Source organism: Thalassophryne amazonica, chromosome 1 (genome assembly GCF_902500255.1).
Source record: "Thalassophryne amazonica chromosome 1, fThaAma1.1, whole genome shotgun sequence".
Lineage (NCBI taxonomy): Eukaryota > Metazoa > Chordata > Actinopteri > Batrachoidiformes > Batrachoididae > Thalassophryne > Thalassophryne amazonica.
Genome location: NC_047103.1, coordinates 140,289,925 through 140,314,004, shown reverse-complemented (window position 1 = coordinate 140,314,004; position 24,080 = coordinate 140,289,925). Strand labels below are relative to the sequence as shown.

General features: G+C 39.2%; 1 protein-coding gene across 3 annotated transcripts in view; it reads right to left on the bottom strand.

Annotated features, from left to right (window-relative positions):
- Window positions 1–24,080, bottom strand: part of LOC117514984 (E3 ubiquitin-protein ligase Midline-1-like) — a 159,788-nt gene that overhangs the window by 29,926 nt on the left and 105,782 nt on the right. For all 3 annotated transcript variants that reach the window (XM_034175554.1, XM_034175547.1, XM_034175560.1), the window contains exon 3: window positions 9,963–10,058. In XM_034175554.1, coding sequence (XP_034031445.1) covers window positions 9,963–10,058 — 96 coding nt within the window. The remainder of the gene's footprint in view (window positions 1–9,962; window positions 10,059–24,080) is intronic.

The window sequence follows — 24,080 nt, the reverse complement described above, 5'->3', positions numbered from 1 at the left end:
GAAATGTTGGCAGGTACAGTAGTGTTCAGAATAAAAGTAGTGCTATGTGACTAAGAAGATTAATCCAGGTTTTGAGTATATTTCTTATTATTACGTGGGAAACAAGGTACCAGTAGATTCAGTAGATTCTCACAAATCCAACTAGCATTCATGATATGCACACTCTTAAGGCTATGAAATTGGGCTATTAGTAAAACAAGTAGAAAGGGGGTGTTCACAATAATAGTCGTGTGGCATTCAGTCAGTGAGTTCATCAATTTTGTGGAACAAACAGGTGTGAATCAGGTGTCCCCTATTTAAGGATGAAGCCAGCACCTGTTGAACATGCTTTTCTGTTTGAAAGCCTCAGGAAAATCGGACGTTCAAGACACTGTTCAGAAGACCAGCGTAGTTTGATTAAAAAGTTGATTGGAGAGGGGAAAACTTATATGCAGGTGCAAAAAATTATAGGCTGTTCATCTACAATGATCTCCAATGCTTTAAAATGGACAAAAACAACAGAGACGCGTGGAAGAAAACAGAAAACAACCATCAAAATGGATAGAATAATAACCAGAATGGCAAAGGCTCATCCATTGATCAACTCCAGGATGATCAAAGACAGTCTGGAGTTACCTGTAAATGCTGTGACAGAAGATGCCTGTGTGAAGCTAATTTATTTGCAAGAATCCCCCGCAAAGTCCCTCTGTTAAATAAAAGACATGCAGATGAAGTTACAATTTGCCAAAGAACACATCAACTGGCCTAAAGAGAAATGGAGGAATATTTTGTGGACTGATGAGAGTAAAATTGTTCTTTTTGGGTCCAAGGGCCGCAGACAGTTTGTGAGACGACCCCCAAACTCTGAATTCAAGCCACAGTTCACAGTGAAGACAGTGAAGCATGGTGGTGCAAGCATCATGATATGGGCATGTTTCTCCTACTATGGTGTTGGGCCTATATATCACATACCAGGTGTCATGGATCAGTTTGGATATGTCAAAATACTTGAAGAGGTCATGTTGCCTTATGCTAAAGAGGACATGCCCTTGAAATGGGTGTTTCAACAAGACAATGACCCCAAGCACACTAGTAATCAAGCAAAATCTTGGTTCCAAACCAACAAAATTAATGCCTTGCAGATGTGAAGAAATCATGAAAAACTGTGGTTATACAACTATATACTAGTTTAGTGATTCACAGGATTGCTAAAAAAGCAGTTTGAACATAAAAGTTTTAAGTTTGTAGCGTCAACAGCAGATGCTACTATTATTGTGAACACCCCCTTTTCTACTTTTTTTTTTTAGTAATACCCCAATTTCATAGCCTTAAGAGTGCATATCATGAATGCTTGGTCTTGTTGGATTTCTGAGAATCTACTGAATCTACTGGTACCTTGTTTCCCATGTAACAATAAGAAATATACTCAAAACCTGGATTCATCTTTTTAGTCACATAGCACTAATATTATTCAGAACACTACTGTATGTCGACATAGAAACAATCAAATGGGGATTCATCCCAAGACCTTCATTTTGTGAGGCACCAATGATAACCAGTAAGCCACTATATAGCCCAAAAGTGGGAAATATTTGAAAGCCCAGGCAGTTCTGAACACATGTTGGCTATGCACAGTCACAATAGATTTAACTGGTTACAGAAAAGTAGTTGTTGAGTTAGTCACTATTTAATGGTCTTATGTCCTCCAAAGGAACCAACCGAGGATATGCAAGTTAGGTTAGTCATGGTCAAGTATCAAAGCATATGCTGATGCTTGATGTTGCCGTATCCACCATGCTATGGAATCACCTTACTATTGACAACTACCAAAGCAATCTGTTCATTTCCATATCCTAAAAGTAGCTAGTTGTTTCTCACATCCATCAGATATGTGGGTGTTTCTTTGACCCTGTCCGATTGCACGGCCCCTCAGCACTGAGATTCCTGTGTGCTGGATCATTTTCACAAAACTCACCACGTGACCATCGTGCTGTCATTGAATTTCCTTTAAAATACCAAAAGTACACTTCATAATGCCCTCCCTTGGTCTGCACTAATGAATGTGAGAGTTTGATGAGTTTGCTTTGTGGCGGCAACCTACCTCGGTGTACCCGATCTCTTGCATATTGTACCCAGGGACAGTGCAAGCCTCTCTACAAGCCTTACTGGTAAAAAAAAAAAAAAAAATGTATGCAACTCTTCGTATATGTTTGGAAGACCTGAATGCTAAACAGTCACATAAGTTGATGTCTGAATGCCTTTGGTACGAGGTCTCTTCGATAATTGTTGGGTACAATTGAAATGACTTTTCCCGAACATGGGAGGCACTGATTACTTACTGTAATCTTACTAAAGTACTGTAATATTTGCACTGCGAGGGAACATCAGCTATGAAATTTGGACAATGTTACATGCTTCTCTCTGCGTTATCCATCACTTAAACGCTTCAATGTTGAAGACCCCAGCAACTGGAAAAGGCCAAAAGGATGCTGACTTATCAACTGCCTGAGCCAAGTTTGAATGGACTGCTTGGGTGCTTGCCATCCTGGATGAAGAGCAATTGCATAGTGTGGCAGATGCAGTTATGCATGACTAGTGCATGCTCTTCAACATGGGCCTGATCTTTTGATTAGTGTTTCCAGTTTTGTTGCTTTCCTTGACATTAAGCATTTCCACATCAGATTGTAAATCATTTAAAATCTGCTTGACAGTTTGCTGAAACTAACATTTCTTCAGGGTCATATTCACTTGTGGGTGTTTTGTAGACAAATGGTGCATAACTCATTTTTTCATTTGAGTCCTTTTGTACCTGGAACCTTTACAGTCTTTACAGGCTATAAAAGCTGCTCGAGTCCAATTATTCCAGACTGCAGGGCAAAACATAATGGGTCATATTTCAGTGTGATCCTTTTAGCACCTTGTAAAATGTTTTCTTGCTGCTGCAGAATGATTTAGTGATAGCCATGAAATTCTGGTGTGAATGTTGCAACGACAAAGACTCACATCATTGCATTTACATACTCACTGATACAGTGCATCCGGAAAGTATTCACAGCGCTTCACTTTTGTTATATTACAGCCTTATTCGAAAATGGAGTAAATTCATGTTTTCCCTCAAAATTCTACTCACAACACCCCATAAAAACAAAATGATTTGTTTTTAATTTTTGCAAATTTATTAAAAATGAAAAACTAATAAATCACATATACATAAGTATTCATACTCTTTGCTCAAGACTTTGTTTACCCATTCCTCTGTGCAGCAACTCTCAAGCTCCATCAGGTTGGATGGGGAGCGTCGGTCAACAGCCATTTTCAGATCTCTGCAGCGATGTTCAATTGGATTCAGGTCTGGGCTCTGGTTGAATCACTCAAGGACATTCAGAGTTGTCCTGAAGCCACTCCTCTGACATCTTTGCTGTGTGCTTAGGGTCACTGTCTTGCTGAAATATGAACTGTCGCCCATTCAAGGTCGACGTCTGAGGTCAAGATCACTCTGGAGCAGGATTTCATCCAGGATGTCTCTGTACATTTCTGCATTCATTGTTCCCTCAATCTTGACTAATCTCCCAGTTCCTGCTGCTGAAAAACATCCCCACAGCATGATGCTGCCACCACCATGCTTCACTGTAGGGATGGTGCCTGGTTTCCTCCAAACATGACGCAGAGAATTTTGTTTCTCATGGTCTGAGTCTTTCAGGTGCCTGTTGACAAACTCCAGGTGGGCTGCCATGTGCCTTTTACTGAGGAGTGGCTTCCGTCTGGCCACTCTACCATACAGGCCTGAATGGTGGATTGCTGCAAAGATAGTTGTCCTTCTGGAAGGTTCTCCTCTCTCTACAGAGGAATGCTGGAGCTCTCACAGAGTGCCCATAGGGTTTTTGGTCACCTCTCTGTCTAAGGCCGTTCTCCTGTGATTGCTCAATTTAGACGGGTGGCCAGCTCTAGGAAGAGTCCTGGTGGATCCAAAGATCTTCCATTTACGGATAATGAAGGCCATTGTGCTCTTTGGAACCTTCAAAGTAGCAGAAATGTTTCTGTACCCTTCCCCAGATTTGTGCTTTGAGACAATCCTGTTTTAGAGGTCTACAGACAATTCCTTTCACTTCATGCTTGGTTTGTGCTCTGACATGCACTATCAACTGTGGGGCTTTATATCCAAATCATGTCCAGTCAACTGAATTTACCCCAGGTGGACGCCAAGTAAGCTGTGGAAACATCTCAAGGATGATCAGTGGAAACAGGATGCACTTGAGCTCAATTTTGAGCTTCATGGCAAAGGCTGTGAATACTTCTGTACATGTGATTTCTTAGTTGTTTTTTTTTTTGGGGGGGGGGGGGGGGTTGTTTGCTTGTTTTTGTTTTTTTTAAGAAATCTGTGAAAAATACAAAAAAAAACAAAAAAACTTTTTCACTGGCATTATGGGGTATTATGTGTATAATTTTGAGGTTAAAAATTTAATTTAATCTAGTTCGGAATATGGCTGTAATATGACAAAATGTGGAAAAGGTGAAGCTCTGTAAAAACTTTCCAGATGCACTTTAGGTCCCCAATGTGTCAGGTGTATTTTAACCCATATGGGCTGAAATAATAAACTGTTTCCAGAGCAGACAAATTGTGATCATATTGGCAATATAAGATTGTGAATCCTTTAGCTGAATATGAAGGAACATAATGTAATGGTGCTGATTTGTTTGTTTTTGTTTTTTGTTTTTTTTGGAAAATGGTTTAAAAAACTGAAAGTGACTGCACCTTTAGACATACATTAAAATTTAGCTTTTAAAGCGTTTTGGTTTATCTTGACAAACACTGTAATTTGTTTCACAGTGTAACTCCAAATTACTTTCTCTGGCATTTTCACAAACCCCACAATTCTCAAACCCAATAAATTCAAATGGTGTTGGTGTTTAAACTTACCAGAAACATTATAAAAAGGTTAAGGCTCTCAAAAGGAATGTGTGAAGCAATTTGTGACACATGCAGTGGGCATAGGCAGAGCCCTGTGGTGCATGTGATCAGCGTGACAGATTGTAGCCTGGTGGGGACATGGAGTGATTCATTTAAACAAATGCACAGAAATGACTCAACCTTGGAGAGCAGCAAGAGTTATGCCTGATGCACCAACAAAACTTGCTTCTTGTTTAATGAAATTAATTTTAAATGTCTAATATGGTTCATTGAATTTGCAAGTGTGCACCGTTTTATGATCAACCTTCTGACAAATGCATTAAAAGGTATTTCTCACGCTGTGCTTTTTGCTAATAAGACTCAAAAAATTTGGCTTCTGCACCAAAACACATCATTTGAGTGGCTTGGAATATGTGGATTTCTTGCATTTTATGAAAAAGAAAAACACAGTTGGTGACAATTTGCATTTTATTCCTTAGTACTCAGTTCCTTAATACTCGCCAGTGATCAAAGCTACAGTGTGTAGGATTTAGAGGTGTTTACTATATGACTTGAAATGGAATACAACATTTACAACCACCTCATATGTGTATAATTACCTGCAGTGGTGAACTTGTGTGTTTTCATAAGCTTAGAATGAAAAGGTCCCTTTTATTGAGGCTGCCGTGTTACACCACCATGTTCATACAGTAGCCCAATATTCGGTGGGAAGTCTACCGCCAAGGTCCAGAGCATCGAGTGTGTCATCATCGAGAACCAGCTTCGGTGAACAGGTCATATCTTTAGGATAGATGACAGTCAACTTCCCAAACAGATGTTCAACTTCCAGCTAAATGAAGGAAAATGGTCCAGAGGAAGGCAGAAGAATCGCTACAAGGACCTCCTGAAGCACAACCTGAAAAGGTATTTCCATCGAATGGAAGACCTACAGCAATTAACCGAGCCAGCTGGCGAGCAATGATCTACATGGGAGTGGAAGTTTAAAAATGAGACAATCTTCCTTGCAACCAAGAGATTGCCACGACAGTAACCCAAAAATAATTTTTTTCAATTTCACAGGGTTCAGTGAAACAGGAATCACTGTTTTCTCCATACACACCATCTACTGGTTGCTACTGCAGGCTCATACGTTTCAGAACATTTTATAAATGGAGTATCATGCATATTGTTTATTACAACAGAAGGAAAGGGAGCATGGATTCCTGTTGCCAAAGAAGTGAAATGTCAAGGGAAATAACATCAAGACCAATGATGGCATAATGCTAATCTGCAACCTCGTAACTAGATGACACTAAACCTTACACACTGTAGCTTTAAGATGAAGTGTGCCATGGCAGAAACATTCCAAAAATCCTGTTTCACAAATTGCATCATCAATGAGTTACAATATGTTGCAACAATATTTTAGATTTCCTGGTGGTGGGCCATGTTATTTCAAAAATTTTTGAAATCTATCAATTTTTGCATGGAATATGGAAATATACACGGAATAAACCATAACAGTATAATTTTTGGGTCATTTGGTTCCAAAAACCCATATGGACGGAGCGTTTGAAAATTTGCACGCATGTGTCGTATATGTGCTGTTGACATAGAAACCCACTCTGTTGCTTATACTTAATTCATTGTGGCCATGTCATTCTTTAAATGTGATGATTATACTCAACTGATGTTCCTGAAATGAAAACTACATAGATTTTGTTTGTTACAATTGATCGTAACATATGTACTGAAATTAGGTTTTTTGTCAATTACTCTTAAAAAACACCAGGGAGGCTTATTGTTACTATAGAAGTTGAATATAAACTTGGGGTCAAGCAACATTTGGAGCCAAATTTCAAGTCTCTAGGTGCAGTGCTTCTTAAGATATGACATTTTCGTCGATATTTTTGGCGATTTTTGAACCCGATATCTTCACTGGCTCCGCCCATATGGGTTTTTGGAACCAAATGACCCAAAATTTATCCTGCTATGGTTTATTCCGTGTATATTTCCATATTCCATGCAAACATTTATAGATTTCCAATTTTTGGGAAATAACACTGCTCCCTAATGGTAAGCAAAGGGTTGGAATTTAAGTGCATCATTTATTCAGCAAAAAATAAATAAATAAATAAAATATGTTTTGTGAAGAATCTACACATGAAATGCCAAATTCATTTTGACATTAGACATTGTGGAGGTCTACAGTTTTGTCCCTGGTGTCCTTAGACAGCTCTTTGGTCTTGGCTATGGTGGACAGTTTGGAGTGTGATTGATTGAGTGTGTGAACAGGTGTCTTTTATACAGGTAACGAGTTCAAACAGGTGCAATTAATACAGGTAAAGTGTGCAGAATAAGAGGGCTTCTTAAAGAAACATTAACAGGTATGTGAGAGCCAGAATTCTTGCTGGTTGGTAGGGGGTCAAATACTTATTTGCAGCAGTAACATACAAATACATTATTAAAAAAATCATACATTGTGATTTCCAGATTTTGTTTTTTAGATTTCACAGGTGTTCAAATACTTACTTGCAGCAGTAACATACAAATAAATTATTCAAAAAAAATCATACATTGTGATTTCCGGTTTTTCTTTTTTTTTTTTTTTAGATTATGTCTCTCACAGTGGACATGCACCTAAGATGAAAATTTCAGACCCCTCCATGATTTATAAGTGGAGAACTTGCAAAATCGCAGGGTGTTCAAATACTTATTTTCCTCACTGTGTATATATATATATATATATATATATATATATATATACCTGCCATTCAACAAATGACTACTGGAATAAGCTCCAGCTACCCCTGTGACCCTTAATTGGGATAAGCAGGTACAGTGAATGAATGAGTACAGTGTTTCTTTACTGTGCGACAATGACTGAAAGCCTCAAAGGGTGCTTTCAATTAAAATTGTTGTACATGCAAAATGTGACTTCCAGCTTAGCTTCCGGAAACCAACTTTGCATTCTGGCAAAATGTAAAATCTGCTTTATTAATGATACTTCACGGGCATAGGGACTGTTTCCATTATACCCAAACAAAGATGCTGCTGTAGCATCCCTTAATTAAACATTTTTGAATGTTCCAGCCTGACATGACAAGCCTGGTTTGAATTGTATTACTGTACTTACAATAAAAATGAAACAATAAAACAGATGCAGCATAATTGCAAAAAACACAAGGAAATCGCTGACTGCAAATGGAAGTTTCTCCACAAATGGCATTGCATCCAACATCCATAAATGAGTATTGTCAACAATGCACAGATATTTTCTGTTACATAACATGCTACATCTAGCACATTTTTAGCCCTCGACTGTGTGTATATTAGTTCCACTTGTTCTGGTCAGCAAGATTAACACTCCTGACTTTTAAAGAATGATTTTAAGATTTTAAAGACAGATTAAGGTTTTAAAGAAAGATTTTAAAACACACTCAGAAATTGAAGGTATATATCACGCTGTCAGCTTGGCCAAAGTTGCAGGACATGAGGACTCCTTTATGAGCTTTCTGGACTTTTGCAGTTAATGTAGTTTTTTTTTTTTTAATTATTATTATTGTAGATCACAAGTTTACAAGAGCGGAGTGCACAGTGCTATGTCATTTTGAATCTATCTTATCTCGAGCATGCACTCTCTGTCACTCTCTCTCTTGGGATGTGTGGTGGGATCTCTTTGATGTGCTTGTTGTGAGCAATACACAAATAGGGAGGAAATGTGATGACATCCTTTCATCCTTTCACACTGCTCAGATCCAGCTCCAACAGCTGGATCTGAGCAGTGTGAACACTAAGGTTCTTCTGCTGTGGAGAACCTTAGTGAAAAAAAAAACAACAAAAAAAAAAACAAGGGAACAGCAAAAGGGACTTAGCATATTATTGCCAAATAAATCAAATTAAATCAAAGGATGCGCATGCCTGATGGACATCGGTGCATCACAGAGCAGAAGCTTTTCCAGCCCGTGAACAATTGCTGTGTGCGGATCTGGAACCCGAGGACAAAAGGATCATATAAACTGTGGATTATATACTGGACATGGAAGATAGGACACTAGATCCTGCAGGGACATCATCCTGCAAATTGGTGACTGTGCTGTATGCACTTCATTGTTTATTTATTATTTTAATATTTCTCATTTTATTTTATTTTACCATTATTGGGAATAGCTGAGGATATTTCACTGTCTATTTACATGGATAATAGCACAAATGTGTCATCCGTCTTCAGCTGTGAGTGGCCACTTCAGTGAGATACTGACACCGCGCTCATTTACCTGTTTGGTGGCTAATTTGTGTCTCCAGCTGCTCTCCAACAGTCCCGTCCAATGAGATAGGACCCTAACTTTGGAAATTTGATTAAATATTTTAATTACACAAAATTGGTTCATTTGCTTTTATTTCCAAACATATTTCATACTCTGTCTTTAAAAATCTGGGGAACCAATAATGCCATGCAGAACTGCAGCTTTCAATCACTCTACAGATTTCCTTCATATCTGAAATCATGTTGGCCACCAAAACCTGAACTGGATAATGTCAGGAAAAATATGGGATAGGTGCCAACAGGTTGTATGGATAATATTTAGCTGTAAATCTTGAGCCCCTTGGCTAAGATGTGGCAACAGTTCAGTGGATTTCATTCATTCATTCATGTTTTTGTTACTGTTTCTAACTTTTTTGACAGTTGGGTTTTGATCTGATATTGTCTTTGGGCTACATCTTCACTCCATTGGTCCTAATTAAAGAGCAGATGCTGCCTTTGATCATGCAATCAGCATCAGATAAATCAGAATTTAATTTCAGCAATCAGCATCAAACAAATAACAGTCTGTTATGTAAACAGACTGTTACAGCTTTCTAAGTATCTTCCTGGCATGAAAAGATCAACCTTCAACAACTGTTATTTTATATAATAACATTACATTATAAGTTAAATGCGGATTTGGAGCTAAAATTCCCTCAAACATAAATGGGAAAAAAAAAATCTATTTTTATTCATATTCATTTCATTCCACTGCTCGGCACAAGGTCAGCTGCATATACAAGCAATCACAAATTTTGCAAATTAATAATTTAGCAACATGACACTCACCTCCACATGTTGACAAGTTTGGATCAGTTTCCCCATAAGCGCCTCCAACTCATTGTTTCTCTTGATCAAAGTACTCAGATTAGAGTCCATGGCTTGCTGCAGCAAACACACAACGAAAAAAATAAATAAACTGAGAAATTAAAATGGCTGCAAAGAAGAAAAAGCAGATGACAGAGTCATAAAATCCAAACCAGCTTAAAAATTCAACAACTCTTTGCCTCGGGATTCTGCACTCGTATCAAAAGAAGTCGGAAGATGACCTTGGGCAGTAGATCACCAAAAAAGTTATGGAAGATGGAATGCATTAAAAAATGTGACCATCATGCAAAAAAAAAAAAAAAAAAAAAATAGCTCAAATCCTTTCTTTGCAAGCATTCCCAGTCCTTGCATAGCATTTTTTAAAATTTGTTGGAAGCCCACAGTTGGGGTCTGAGTACCTCTGGGTGCTGGCGATAGCCCTCATCCCTGTACTGCCGCCTCATCCTTCCCAGTCCGAGCCGCTAATGCTTGATTCTACACTCGGAAATGATGCAAGCGGGGCAGCCACGCCACTGAGCACGAAGCCATGCGAGAACCCAGCCGAGCAGCAAATTAGGCTTCAAAAGCTTTCCCTATGACAGGGCACAGTGCTCTCGGCTAATAAACCAGCAAACAGGTGACGGCGGTGATGTGCTGACCCTGAACCTTCCTCCCTGTTCTTTTCCCCTCTCCCAGTTTGCCATTTCTTTTTTGCAGCTTTTCGTCTACAGAGTTACAAGCTGTCGCATGTACTTAAGCATGCTTAAGCCACTCCGATCATACATCTCCACTGACCCGCACCAAACAGTTAAGCTGAAGCACCGTAAAAATTAAGATTTACAGGATAAAAATGTGGGGTATTGCAGCAGCAAGGCCAGGAAGGCAAAATCCTTTGCTTCTGTTAAAGTCACATTATTCAATATAATAATAATAATAATAATAATAATAATAATAAACAACTATGTGGATAGTTTGAGCTCACTAGCTGACTTGTGGAAGTTTCCCTGTTCTGACAACTGGTATAAACAAGCAAATCTGGTTGTGGTTGTATGTAAAGTATAAAAAGAGAGTACCCCGGAGGAGACACTTAAAGACCAGCAACGAGCACAGAGCAAGTTCATGGGATTTGTGCATCTGTGGTGGAGATGGCAGCTTAATGGATGGCCTAAATACAAGATGACACACAAACACACAAGCAACGTAAAAGTCTTATTGTAGGGGAGCATCACACTGTCTAAATGATCATCCACAGAAATAAAAAACAATAAATAAACCGCTTAAACAATGACACAATGAAAATGAATTCTGCGTCTTCATATGTAAGCCGTCATAAATCACAATTACTTTAAAAAGAAAAGCTTCCATTATGAGAATGGATGACACACTGTAATCTCTGGTGATTTAAATGTTACATTATTTCTGTCAGCAGGAACATTAGGATCATAAAATATGTTTTTCCCCCTCTGAACAGTAGGCATGTACCAGATTCACTCAGGTCTTCCTGGAGCTACATCTCAGAAACAAATCCCAGTGGAAAAGTTTTTTTTTTTTTTTTGGAAATTACAGAGTTTTCCAGTGTGTGTCACCTTGCCACAGTTGAGCTCAAACGTTTTTTGTTTGTTTTTTTTTGGCCATTTTTCAGAGAATATGAATATGAGTAAATGTACACAAAAACTTTTTTTTTTCTCCCACTCATGGTTAGTGGTTGGGTGAAGCCATTTATTGTCAAACAACCAGGTTTACTCTTTTTAAATCATAATGCCAACACAAACTACCCAAATGACATTGATCAAACATTTACATACCCCTGTTCTTAATGCCGTGTGTTGCCCCCTTTAACATCAAGGACAGCTTGGAGTCTTTTGTGGTAGTTTTGGACGAGGCTCTCTGATGGTAAAGCTGCCACTTACTATGTTTTGGACTTTATTTAATCAATTACAAAGAAATACAAACAATATGCACTCTATGGTAACTCTGCATGGAGTAGACAGTTCTCAAAAACTGAGTGACTGTGCAAGAAGTAGAAGAGTGAGGGAAGCCACCAAGACACCCAGACAACCCAGAAGAATTTGTATCACCAGTTATCCATCTTCATGATGAAGTGGTATAGAAGAGGATTTTCTTAAAAAAGAACACCTGAAAGTTTAGCTACAAATTGCTAGAAGGTACATCTGGGATGCAAGCCTGGATTTGATCTGTTTTACTGAAAGAAAATCCTTTTCTGCTCTACTCCACTATGAAGCTAAGAGTAGTGATGCAAAATGCAAATCTTGCACTATGCACAATTTCTCCAATCACAGCCACATAAGCCCATAACTTCTCCTGGGTTGTCTGGGTGTCTTGGTGGCTTTCCTTACTCTTCTCCTTTTTTCACAGTCACTCAGTTTTTGAGAACTGTCTACTCCATGCAGGTTTACCATAGAGTGCCATACAAGTCCAAGACATATTCAGTGGCAGCTTTACCATCAGAGAGCCTCGTCCACTACAAAAGGCTCCAAGCTGTCATTGATGTTAAAGGGGCCAACACACGGTATTAATAAAAGGAGTATGTAAACTTTTGATCATGGTCATTTGGGTAGTTTGTGTTGTCATTATGATTTAAAAAGAGTAAACCTGGTTGTTTGACAATAAATGGCTTCACCCAACCACTAACCATGAGTGAAAAAAAAAAAAAGTTTTTGTGTTATCATTCATATTCTCTGAAAAATGGCCAAAAAAACAAAAATTCTGTCAGGGTATCTAAACTTTTGAGCTCAACTGTATTTATCCTGGACATCTTTCCAAGGTAGCACCTTGGGTAGCAGTTGTGCCTGGCTAGTTAGCTAGCATTAACATATGCAGTCACTTTATCCATGGTTAGCATTTCCTGTTGTAGGTTAGACCTTAACCTTGTGATGAGCCTTGGGTGACATGTTGTATTTTGGTGTATATAAAAAATAAAATTAATGGAATTACTGCCCATCAATTAGTCCAGATGACATTCCAGTGGAGGCATAGAAATGTCTAGGAGAGATGGTAATGGGGTTCTTAGCTAGATTGTTTAATAAAATCTTGGAAAGCGAGAGGATGCCGTAGAAATTGATAAGGTGAGCAGATGTCCCACTTTGTGCCACAAACTGAGATGGTTTCCAGTGTTGTTATTGACAGTAAGGCTTCAGTTTTGAAATGTGTTTATTAAAAGTGCATTTTAAACATGCATTTCAAAACTGAAGCGTCAATAACAACACCAGAAACCATCTCAATTTGGGGCACCTAGTGGGACATCTGGTCATTGTAGGAGTGGAGAGGAAGTGTGCTGGTTCCTATTTTTAAGAAAAAAGGGTGAGGTCCAGAACTGCAGTAAATACAGATGCATAAAGTTGATCAGCACCAGCATGGAGTTGTAGAAAGAGTAGTAGAAGCTAGACTTAGACAACAGATCTGTGGGCAGCAATATGGTTTCATGCTGAGAAAGAGCACTAAAGATGCAGTGTTTGCTCTGAGAATACTGATGAAGAAGTATAGAGAAGACCAGAAGGACGTACATTGTGGTTTGTGGATTTAGAGAAAGCGTATGACAGGGTGCCAAGAGAAGAGTTGTGGTATTGTATGAGGAAGTCTGGAGTGGCAGAGAAGTATGTGAGGGTATTGCAGGATATGTACAGAGATAGTGTGACAGCAGTGAGATGTGTAGTAGGAATGACAGACTCATTCAAGGTGGATGTGAGATTACACCAAGGATGAGCTCTAAGTCCTTTCATTTTCGCAATAGTAATGGACAGGTTGACAGATGAGATCAGACAGGAGTCTCCATGGACTATGATGTTTGCAGATGACATTGTGATATGTACTGAGAGTACAGAGAAGGTTAAGTCAAGCCTGGAGCGTTGGCGATATCCTCTGGAAAGCAGAGGAATGAAAGTCAGCAAGAGCAAGACTGAGTACATTTGTTTGAATGAGAGGGAGCCCGGTGGAATAGTGCAGTTCTTGGCGGATGTAATAACAAATCCAAGGCATTGGAGAGCTGATGCTGGACCCCACAATATAAATGCACAATATACACTCAACAAAAATATAAACGCAACAATTTTGGTTTTGCTCCCATTTTGTATGAGATGAACTCAAAGATCTAAAACTTTTTCCACATACACAATATCACCATTTCCCTCAAATATTGTTCACAAACCAGTCTAAATCTGTGATAGTGAGCACTTCTCCTTTGCTGAGATAATCCATCCCACCTCACAGGTGTGCCATACCAAGATGCTGATTAGACACCATGATTAGTGCACAGGTGTGCCTTAGACTGTCCACAATAAAAGGCCACTCTGAAAGGTGCAGTTTTATCACACAACACAATGCCACAGATGTCGCAAGATTTGAGGGAGCGTGCAATTGGCATGCTGACAGCAGGAATGTCAACCAGAGCTGTTGCTCGTGTATTGAATGTTCATTTCTCTACCATAAGCCGTCTCCAAAGGTGTTTCAGAGAATTTGGCAGTACATCCAACCAGCCTCATAACCACAGACCACGTGTAACCACACCAGCCCAGGACCTCCACATCCAGCTTGTTCACCTCCAAGATCGTCTGAGACCAGCCACTCGGACAGCTGCTGAAACAATCGGTTTGCATAACCAAAGAATTTCTGCACAAACTGTCAGAAACCGTCTCAGGGAAGCTCATCTGCATGCTCGTCGTCCTCATCGGGCTCTCGACCTGACTCCAGTTCGTCGTCGTAACCGACTTGAGTGGGCAAATGCTCACATTCACTGGCATTTGGCACATTGGAGAGGTGTTCTCTTCACGGATGAATCCCGGTTCACACTGTCCAGGGCAGATGGCAGACAGCGTGTGTGGCATTGTGTGGGTGAGCGGTTTTCTGATGTCAATGTTGTGGATCGAGTGGCCCATGGTGGCGGTGGGGTTATGGTATGGGCAGGCGTCTGTTATGGACGAAGAACACAGGTGCATTTTATTGATGGCATTTTGAATGCACAGAGATACCGTGACGAGATCCTCATTGTTGTGCCATACATCCAAGAACATCACCTTCATGTTGCAGCACGATAATGCACGGCCCCATGTTGCAAGGATCTGTACACAATTCTTGGAAGCTGAAAATATCCCAGTTCTTGCATGGCCAGCATACTCACCGGACATGTCACCCATTGAGCATGTTTGGTATGCTCTGGACCAGCGTATATGACAGCGTGTACCAGTTCCTGCCAATATCCAGCAACTTCGCACAGCCATTGAAGAGGAGTGGACCAACATTCCACAGGCCACAATTGACAACCTGATCAACTCTATGCGAAGGGGATGTGACTGGTATCCCCCCCAATAAAACAAAACTGCACCTTTCAGAGTGGCCTTTTATTGTGGACAGTCTAAGGCACACCTGTGCACTAATCATGGTGTCTAATCAGCATCTTGATATGGCACACCTGTGAGGTGGGATGGATTATCTCAGCAAAGGAGAAGTGCTCACTATCACAGATTTAGACTGGTTTGTGAACAATATTTGAGGGAAATGGTGATATTGTGTATGTGGAAAAAGTTTTAGATCTTTGAGTTCATCTCATACAAAATGGGAGCAAAACCAAAAGTGTTGCGTTTATATTTTTGTTGAGTGTACATAAACTACCAGTCAAAGGTTTGGACACACATCTGTAATGGTATTTCTGATTATGTATGACTTTATCATATGACATCTGTGTGATTTCATTTTTAAGTCATTCATATTAATAAATCACAAATATTTGATCAGTTCATGCTTTGGAGCATCCCTCAAGGCCTCTTGATTGTTGAGATATGCAAAGAAATTGTGTTTTGCCTTGACCTTCTGTCCAAACTACAGCAAAATCTAATTACCTCTAGATATCTATCCGAGCAATATTCCCACCCTGTTTGATGGAAATCAATCCACCCATTTTGAGTGTCCAGACACACACACACACACACACACACACACACACACACACACACACACACACACACACACACACACACACACACACACACACAACAGTGAAAACAATACCCTGCTGTCACTGATACCTCTCTGACGTGCAGGGTAATGATGACCTGATGGCCAACCTGTAATCGTGTTGTTCTGTGAAAATGCTTGCAAATTAAATATATGGCAGAAAATATGATTTATTTGAGTGCAGTTAGTTAAGAGTTGGGAAGTGTTGTCTTCTTTCTCCAATGCAGCTTTTCCCTTCTGCAACATCTGCTGTTAATCAGCGGAAAAGCTGCAGCAGCTTAAGCTCCTTTTATTAATCAACAAAAATCCTCTATGTGAAACCTATCACCCCAAAATGCTGTGTATTGTTTTTCATCCTTGTTTCACATCACCTCCAATCTGCCAGTGAGCAAAAGTATTTGCTGTATTTAAGTTTCCGCCTGAGTGAAGCAGATCTATCTGAATCAGTGCTGATGAGTTCGCAATTTTGCTGACGTGCCACACATGCAAAGAGGACTTCTGCAAAATGTAATGCAAAGACGTTCATGGCACAAATGCACACTACTGCTCAGTGTCACAGGAAGTATTTCACCTACTGACATGTCTTTGGACAGAACTTTAAGCAATTTTATACCTTTGCCAAACAAGCAGCAAGATGCCAAATCTGCATCTGTCCAAACAGACTGTCCAAAAATATGATTTCATCCGAATGCCAAATCTGCATCTGGACGAAATCATATTTTTGGACAGTCTGTCGTTCTCCATTTTTGTCAACATAAAATATCGTAGATCATCTTCATTGGTACTATGAAGGAAATTAAGCATAACAAATGCACAATATACAGGAATACCTGAAGACATGGTTCGAATTAGAGTGGGTACTGGGGTAATTGTAAATATTACATTATTTCCCACATTTGTCCTTGTTGAAATGTGTAATATGATTTCAGACATCCCTAAAAGCCCCTTCACACATAACAAGAATGGGCGAAACAACACAGTCAGGAGGGACAGGCGGTCAGAGAGCCGTGTACAGATCCCACGGCGATGGTTTTGTGCATGCGCATGAACACAGTGTGACCACAGTGAGAGATGTGATGCCACATCATGCTCTCACAGCAGGAGAAGCAATTAAATGTACAAATGTTCATAAATCGAAGAAAATGTGTAAGGACAAAATAATGAGAGACTACAGAACATTATAAGAGCAATGAATGTCCCTTGTAATGATACTGGTAATGATGTTTAGTTGATATTCGATGACTTGACACTGGGACAGCATCTGTGATGGAATTGAGGAAACGAATGGATTTCTTCGTTTCCTATATCCTTTCTTCGTTTCCTATATATAATATCTTGTTCCTGTTATAATGAGCAGAGAATACAATAATTATCATCCTTCTGTTCCATTTTGTTCATGGACCATGCCCATGGACGTAAACAAGGAATGAATGGAATGACATGAATGATATGAAATAAAACGAAATAAAAACATCCCCCCTCCCTCACGCACGCAGTGACTGGAGGTCATGCCAGTGAAGTTCATGGCAGCTGTGGGCCATCTACCTGGTGCAGCTCTGACCGCATGCACGTGAGGCGTCCAGGCGCTCACATCATGAACACATCAGCTCGCCACATGGAGGGTCCGGCTATCGCTGGCCACTTGGCATGCACTGAAGCACTCACATGAATGGGATCATGGGGGGGGCTCATGAGCTGTCCACACTGGTACATGCATGTACACAGAGGTGAGGTGCGACATGATCTGATCGCCTCGTGGACGAGGAATGTACAGAGACATCCTGGGTGTAAACCTGCTCCAGAGCACTCTTGACCTCAGACTGAGGCAACGGTTCATCTTTCAGCAGGACAATGACCCTAAGCACACAGCCAAGATGTCAAAGGAGTAGCTTCAGGACAACTCTGTGAATGTCTTGGAGTGGCCCAGCCAAAGCCCAGACCTGAATCAGATTGAACATCTCTCAAGATTTGAAAATGCCTGTGCACCGACGCTCCCCATCCAACCTGATGGAGCTTGAGGGGTGCTGCAAAGAGGAATAGGCCAAACATAAAGATGATTTCCTGCCCCCTGCTGGAAAAGTGTGTGAGTCCAAAATGTGATTAGTAACATTAGCTGACATTCATAGTTTCTCTAAAAATATTAGTTCTATCAGTGTTCCATTTTGATGGCGTTCATCCTTGACCCAAAATTACATAAGCCTGCCAAGCAGCAAATGTCAGCTGTGTTCTCCATGTCCCTGACTGAAGTTGCTTGCACGCACACATGCAGACCTGTTTGTTGCTACCCATGCAGGTATTTCTAATTTTAGACAAGTAAACATTTCTCTCATGATGTCAGCAACATGAGACTCAATTTATTCATGGTAACGGCAACATAACTTACATCTGAAATTCCAATGATGTTTGGATGTTGTGGAAAATGTAAATAAAAACAGAATACGAGGCAACAAAAGACTGGGAAAATTGATGAATGTTCAAAGAACACCTAATTGGAAACAGGTGAGTGTCATGACTGGGTACAAAAGGAGCATCCCCAAAGCCATGAGCCACATTCTGCATGTGTTACAACAGCGTGGCTTCATAGTACAAGAATGTGGGTACTAGACTGGCCTGTCTGCAGTCCAGACCTGCCACCCATTGAAAATGTGTGGCACATTATGAAGCACAAAATACAACAATGGAGACCCTGGACTATTGAACAACTGAAGTCATACATCAAGCAAGAATGGGAAAGAATTACACCTTCAAAGCTTCAACAATTAGTGTCCTCAGTTCCCTAATGCTTATTGAGTGTTGTTAGAAGGAAAGGTGATGTAACACAGTGGTAAACATACCACTGTCCCAGCTTTTCTGAAATGTGTTGCAGGCATCCATTTCAAAATGAGCAAATATTTGCACAAAAACAATAAGGTTTATCAGTTTGAACATTAAATATCTTGTCTTTGTGGTGTATTCAACTGAATATAGATTGAAGAGGATTTGCAAATCATTGTATTCTGTTTTATTTACATTTTACACAACATCCCAACTTCATTGGAACTGGGGTTGTAACGAAAGTGACAAAATCACAGTAAATCAATAATACTAACAATATTGTTAAACTAACATGAACCACAATAACAACATTTAAAACCCCAAACTCCTATGGTGCATTGCATCACAATGCCCATTGTTTACTGATTCACTAAAATTGCTAATTTCACCAAAGATATTAGTCCTATCAACACTCCGTTTTCATCCTTTACCCAAAATGCATAAGCATATCAAATGGTAAATGTCAGCTTACCCTGGTTTTTGCACAATCAAAGCCAAACAAACCCACACACACAAACAGAGGCCACTTGGCTATTATAATATAAAATATTGAAGAGAGAGATAGCTGTATGCTAGTACTTGCTTTGATTTTTTTTTTAATCTGTTGGTTTTGATGAAATCCAAATTATATGCAGCAATATTTTGATGGTGTCGAACATCACTGCGTGCATAAGGCAGATATGTTACACTTAAGACTGGCTAATATATGTTAACCTGTCATTTTTCTCAATTTTCAGGTGGCTGTTCCTACAACCCCTAGCAAAAATTATGGACTCACCGGCCTCGGAGGATGTTCATTCAGTTGTTTAATTTTGTAGAAAAAAAAGCAGATCACAGACATGACACAAAACTAAAGTAATTTCAAATGGCAACTTTCTGGCTTTAAGAAACACTATAAGAAATCAGGAAAAAAAATTGTGGCAGTCAGTAACGGTTACTTTTTTAGACCAAGCAGAGGGAAAAAAAATATGGAATCACTCAATTCTGAGGAATAAATTATGGAATCACCCTGTAAATTTTCATCGCCAAAACTAACACCTGCATCAAATCAGATCTGCTCGTTAGTCTGCATCTAAAAAAGGAGTAATCACACCTTGGAGAGCTGTTGCACCAAGTGGACTGACATGAATCATGGCTCCAACACGAGAGATGTCAATTGAAACAAAGGAGAGGATTATCAAACTCTTAAAAGAGGGTAAATCATCACGCAATGTTGCAAAAGATGTTGGTTGTTCACAGTCAGCTGTGTCTAAACTCTGGACCAAATACAAACAACATGGGAAGGTTGTTAAAGGCAAACATACTGGTAGACCAAGGAAGACATCAAAGCGTCAAGACAGAAAACTTAAAGCAATATGTCTCAAAAATCGAAAATGCACAACAAATGAGGAACGAATGGGAGGAAACTGGAGTCAACGTCTGTGACCGAACTGTAAGAAACCGCCTAAAGGAAATGGGATTTACATACAGAAAAGCTAAACGAAAGCCATCATTAACACCTAAACAGAAAAAACAAGGTTACAGTGAGCTAAGGAAGAGCAATCGTGGACTGTGGATGACTGGATGAAAGTCATATTCAGTGATTAATCTCGAATCTGCATTGGGCAAGGTGATGATGCTGGAACTTTTGTTTGGTGCCGTTCCAATGAGATTTATAAAGATGACTGCCTGAAGAGAACATGTAAATTTCCACAGTCATTGATGATATGGGGCTGCATGTCAGGTAAAGGCACTGGGGAGATGGCTGTCATTACATCATCAATAAATGCACAAGTTTACGTTGATATTTTGGACACTTTTCTTATCCCATTAATTGAAAGGATGTTTGGGGATGATGAAATCATTTTTCAAGATGATAATGCATCTTGCCATAGAGCGAAAACTGTGAAAACATTCTTTGCAAAAAGACACATAGGGTCAATGTCATGGCCTGCAAATAGTTGGATCTTAATCCAATTGAAAATCTTTGGTGGAAGTTGAAGAAAATGGTCCATGACAAGGCTCCAACCTGCAAAGCTGATCTGGCAACAGCAATCAGAGAAAGTTGGAGCCAGATTGATGAAGAGTACCGTTTGTCACTCATTAAGTCCATGCCTCAGAGACTGCAAGCTGTTATAAAAGCCAGAGGTGGTGCAACAAAATACTAGTGAAGTGTTGTTGTTCTTCATGATTCCATAATTCTTTCCTCAGAATTGAGTGATTCCATTTTTTTTTCCCCTCTGCTTGGTCTAAAAAAGTAACTGTTACTGACTGCCACAATTTTTTTTCCTGATTTCTTATAGTGTTTCTTAAAGCCAGAAAGTTGCCATTTGAAATAACTTTAGTTTTGTGTCAAAATTAAACAACTGAATGAACATCCTCCGAGGCCAGTGATTCCATAATTTTTGCCAGGGGTTGTAAGTGAAAGGCTTGTTAAAGAGTCTGTTTCAAGTTGTTGATAAGACAATAATATGTTTGAAAGCAATAGAAGGTTTGGATAACAACAGGCCTGACATTCTTCTTTCCAATAATTTCTTAACATATGTTCTTTATTTTTCAAGACTTGGTGATGGTATCTGGTGGTGGGTAAAATGTAGAGTAGAATTAAATTAACTGTATTATGAATGAATAACTAATTATTAATAATGAATGTATTAATTATTATATATCAATATCAAAATACCCTTGTGCACCAAAATTCAGTGACCTGTGTCCCAAGATAGTGACTATCAATGTTTCAACATAACAGCCATGTTGGAATTCAAGATGGCAGCCAACCCAATAGGTAGACCTCTTGGATCTGGCAATTTCACATTCAAATTTCACACTTTCTGCCAGAAGCAAACATCTTCCACTATTTGACAGGGTGGTGGCCAAGTAGTTAGTGTGCCTTTTTCAGTGGAGAAGGTTCCTGGTTCAAAATATAACCCTGCCATGTTACTCCATGCAATGTGGAGTTGCGTCAGGAAGGGCATCCGCGTAAAACCTGTGCCATATCATTCTGCAGATCCACCTTGGATCTGCTGTGGCGACCTCGAGCGAAAAAAAGGGCACAACCTAAGGGTCTTACTTTCCATCCTTATGAATGTTACACTTGGTTAACTTTGTATTCATCTTGTTTTTGGTTTGCATCATGATCATTTCCTGAGCAGCACGGTAGTGCATTGATTCACAACGTTACAACAACAAAGTCATGAGTTTGTTTCTATAAAACCCAATTCCTGACTGTGTGTTTGCTTGCAATCCTTGTATTTTTACAGCTCCCATTAAAATGTCCATCTTGGCTTCATCTCTCAGCAGTTGTGTGCAAAAGCAGAGCGACGCACAATTAAGCACACTCCTATCGCTGATCATATCTATTTTTACCTACTGTATGTCACAGAGAATCATGTCATAATTCAAGCAACATTTTTTGAGTCTCTTTCCATAATCAAACGTTGTTCAAGCTCAGCCTCACACTGATGTTTCTTTTTTATGCTGACTGCTGTAAAAATATAATTACTCCTTATCTACAGCAACAAAAGTGATATTTTACATATTGGCGCACTCCTTGTGATGTTAAGCAAAAGGAAAAAGCTGCAGCTCGTTGTGTGTGTGTGTGTGTGTGCGCGTGTGTGTAATTGCTGGCTGCAGTGACCTGTGCTGCATAACATTCTGGATGCAAAGAAAAATGAGCATGATTTAGATGATGCACTGACCTGTGCTTTCATCGCCTGTCTTCCTCGGCTTACATTAATGCCAAAATGCAAAATGAAACAATTCAGACAAACAAATAATGAAAGTATCAACAGTGTGAAAGCTGAAACCTTGCACATGGATGTCTTGGTGGCTCCCCTCACTTCTTGCATGGTCATGTTTCAATATAAGTAAAGTCTATATCATAGTGTCTTGAAAATATTGATATAGCTATTCCCCGACTTGTTTAAAGAAAACTCGCTTTAAAAATTATATTTGTACTGAAAATAACTCTTGTACTAGTGTAATACATGTGGATGAACCCACTTTAGGTGAAATCCTCTAAAATAAAAATGCTTGAATGTATTTTTTAATAAAATTATTCAATGATTGAACTATATAAAATGTCCAAATAACAAAAGCTATCTTTTTGTTAAGGTTTCTTTAGCGATACTCTTTATGAAATATTAATGGATAGATAAAATATGATCAGAGCAAATTAATTTAACTATATCTGTTGAATCAATAGTCTTTCTTGCAAACACGTATTGATGGAAATATATGAATATGTTTCAATTATATAGATTTAATTGTTTTGCAGTTCATAATTGTTAAATTGTGTTGTAGCACTGTTTCATTATTTTTGTAAAGTTACAGTCTTTATATACTGTTTCTTTACATAACTTCTGAGTAGATCCTTGTCATTTGATTGGTGACTTATATGTCATGTGATATGGATTATTCGTACCATTTGACGTTGTGTTTCGTTAATCGTGCAATAGTTCCTTTTTAGCATGGAGTTTTGGTGCTATTTAAAATGTGCCATCGCACACCCCGACCACTGGGCATGCTCACATTACTGGGGGTGGTGTTTAGAGAAAGTGGAGTTTGGTGGAGTTTGTTTTGTTGGCGGATGATGATTTGAAAGGCCTAATTGATGCTGCTGCTAATTCTTTTAACACACACACACACACACACACAAAAAAACAAATCCACCACACCATAAGCCATCTGGAGGCATGAAGAGCTCTTAGGATGAAGAGGATGAAGTTAGGATAAAAAGCTGGACAAATTTCTGGCTCACTTTTTTCACTGGAGTGAGGAAAGCAGATGGCAATCGGTACACAACATCAATGCACGGCATCACGGACTACTGAGAACAATTTTGGACTCCTATTAAAGTTTGTGTTGGAATGTTAAGCACCAGTGATGAAGACCAAAATGTAAATCCCTTTCCTGTTTCTAAATTAATAAAATTTCAAATGACAAGGATCTATTTTCAAATTATATAAAATGTTAACTGGTACTTTGCAGCTTTCACCAAATTAAATATTCGTACTGAACTCATAAACATTCATTATTTGTATAATAATTGATTTGGCGCTAACTCCATTTTAGGTGATATCGCACATAATGTTATTTTGTGCTAAGCATCGCTGTTGTATGGAACAGCATTCATAATGTCCTTAAAAAAAACATACTTGTGAGTGCTTCTACCTTGTGCACCTGCAACACGTAATTTCACTAATTGGTTTATCTACCTGGGTGAAGTAATTAGAATCAGCTGGTTTACTGGATGGATGGAACAAAAATGTAGTTAGAACTTTACTCACAGAAGTTGAGGTTTTCCACCTCTGGAGAGGGGGCAAAAAGTAGCATGAAAAC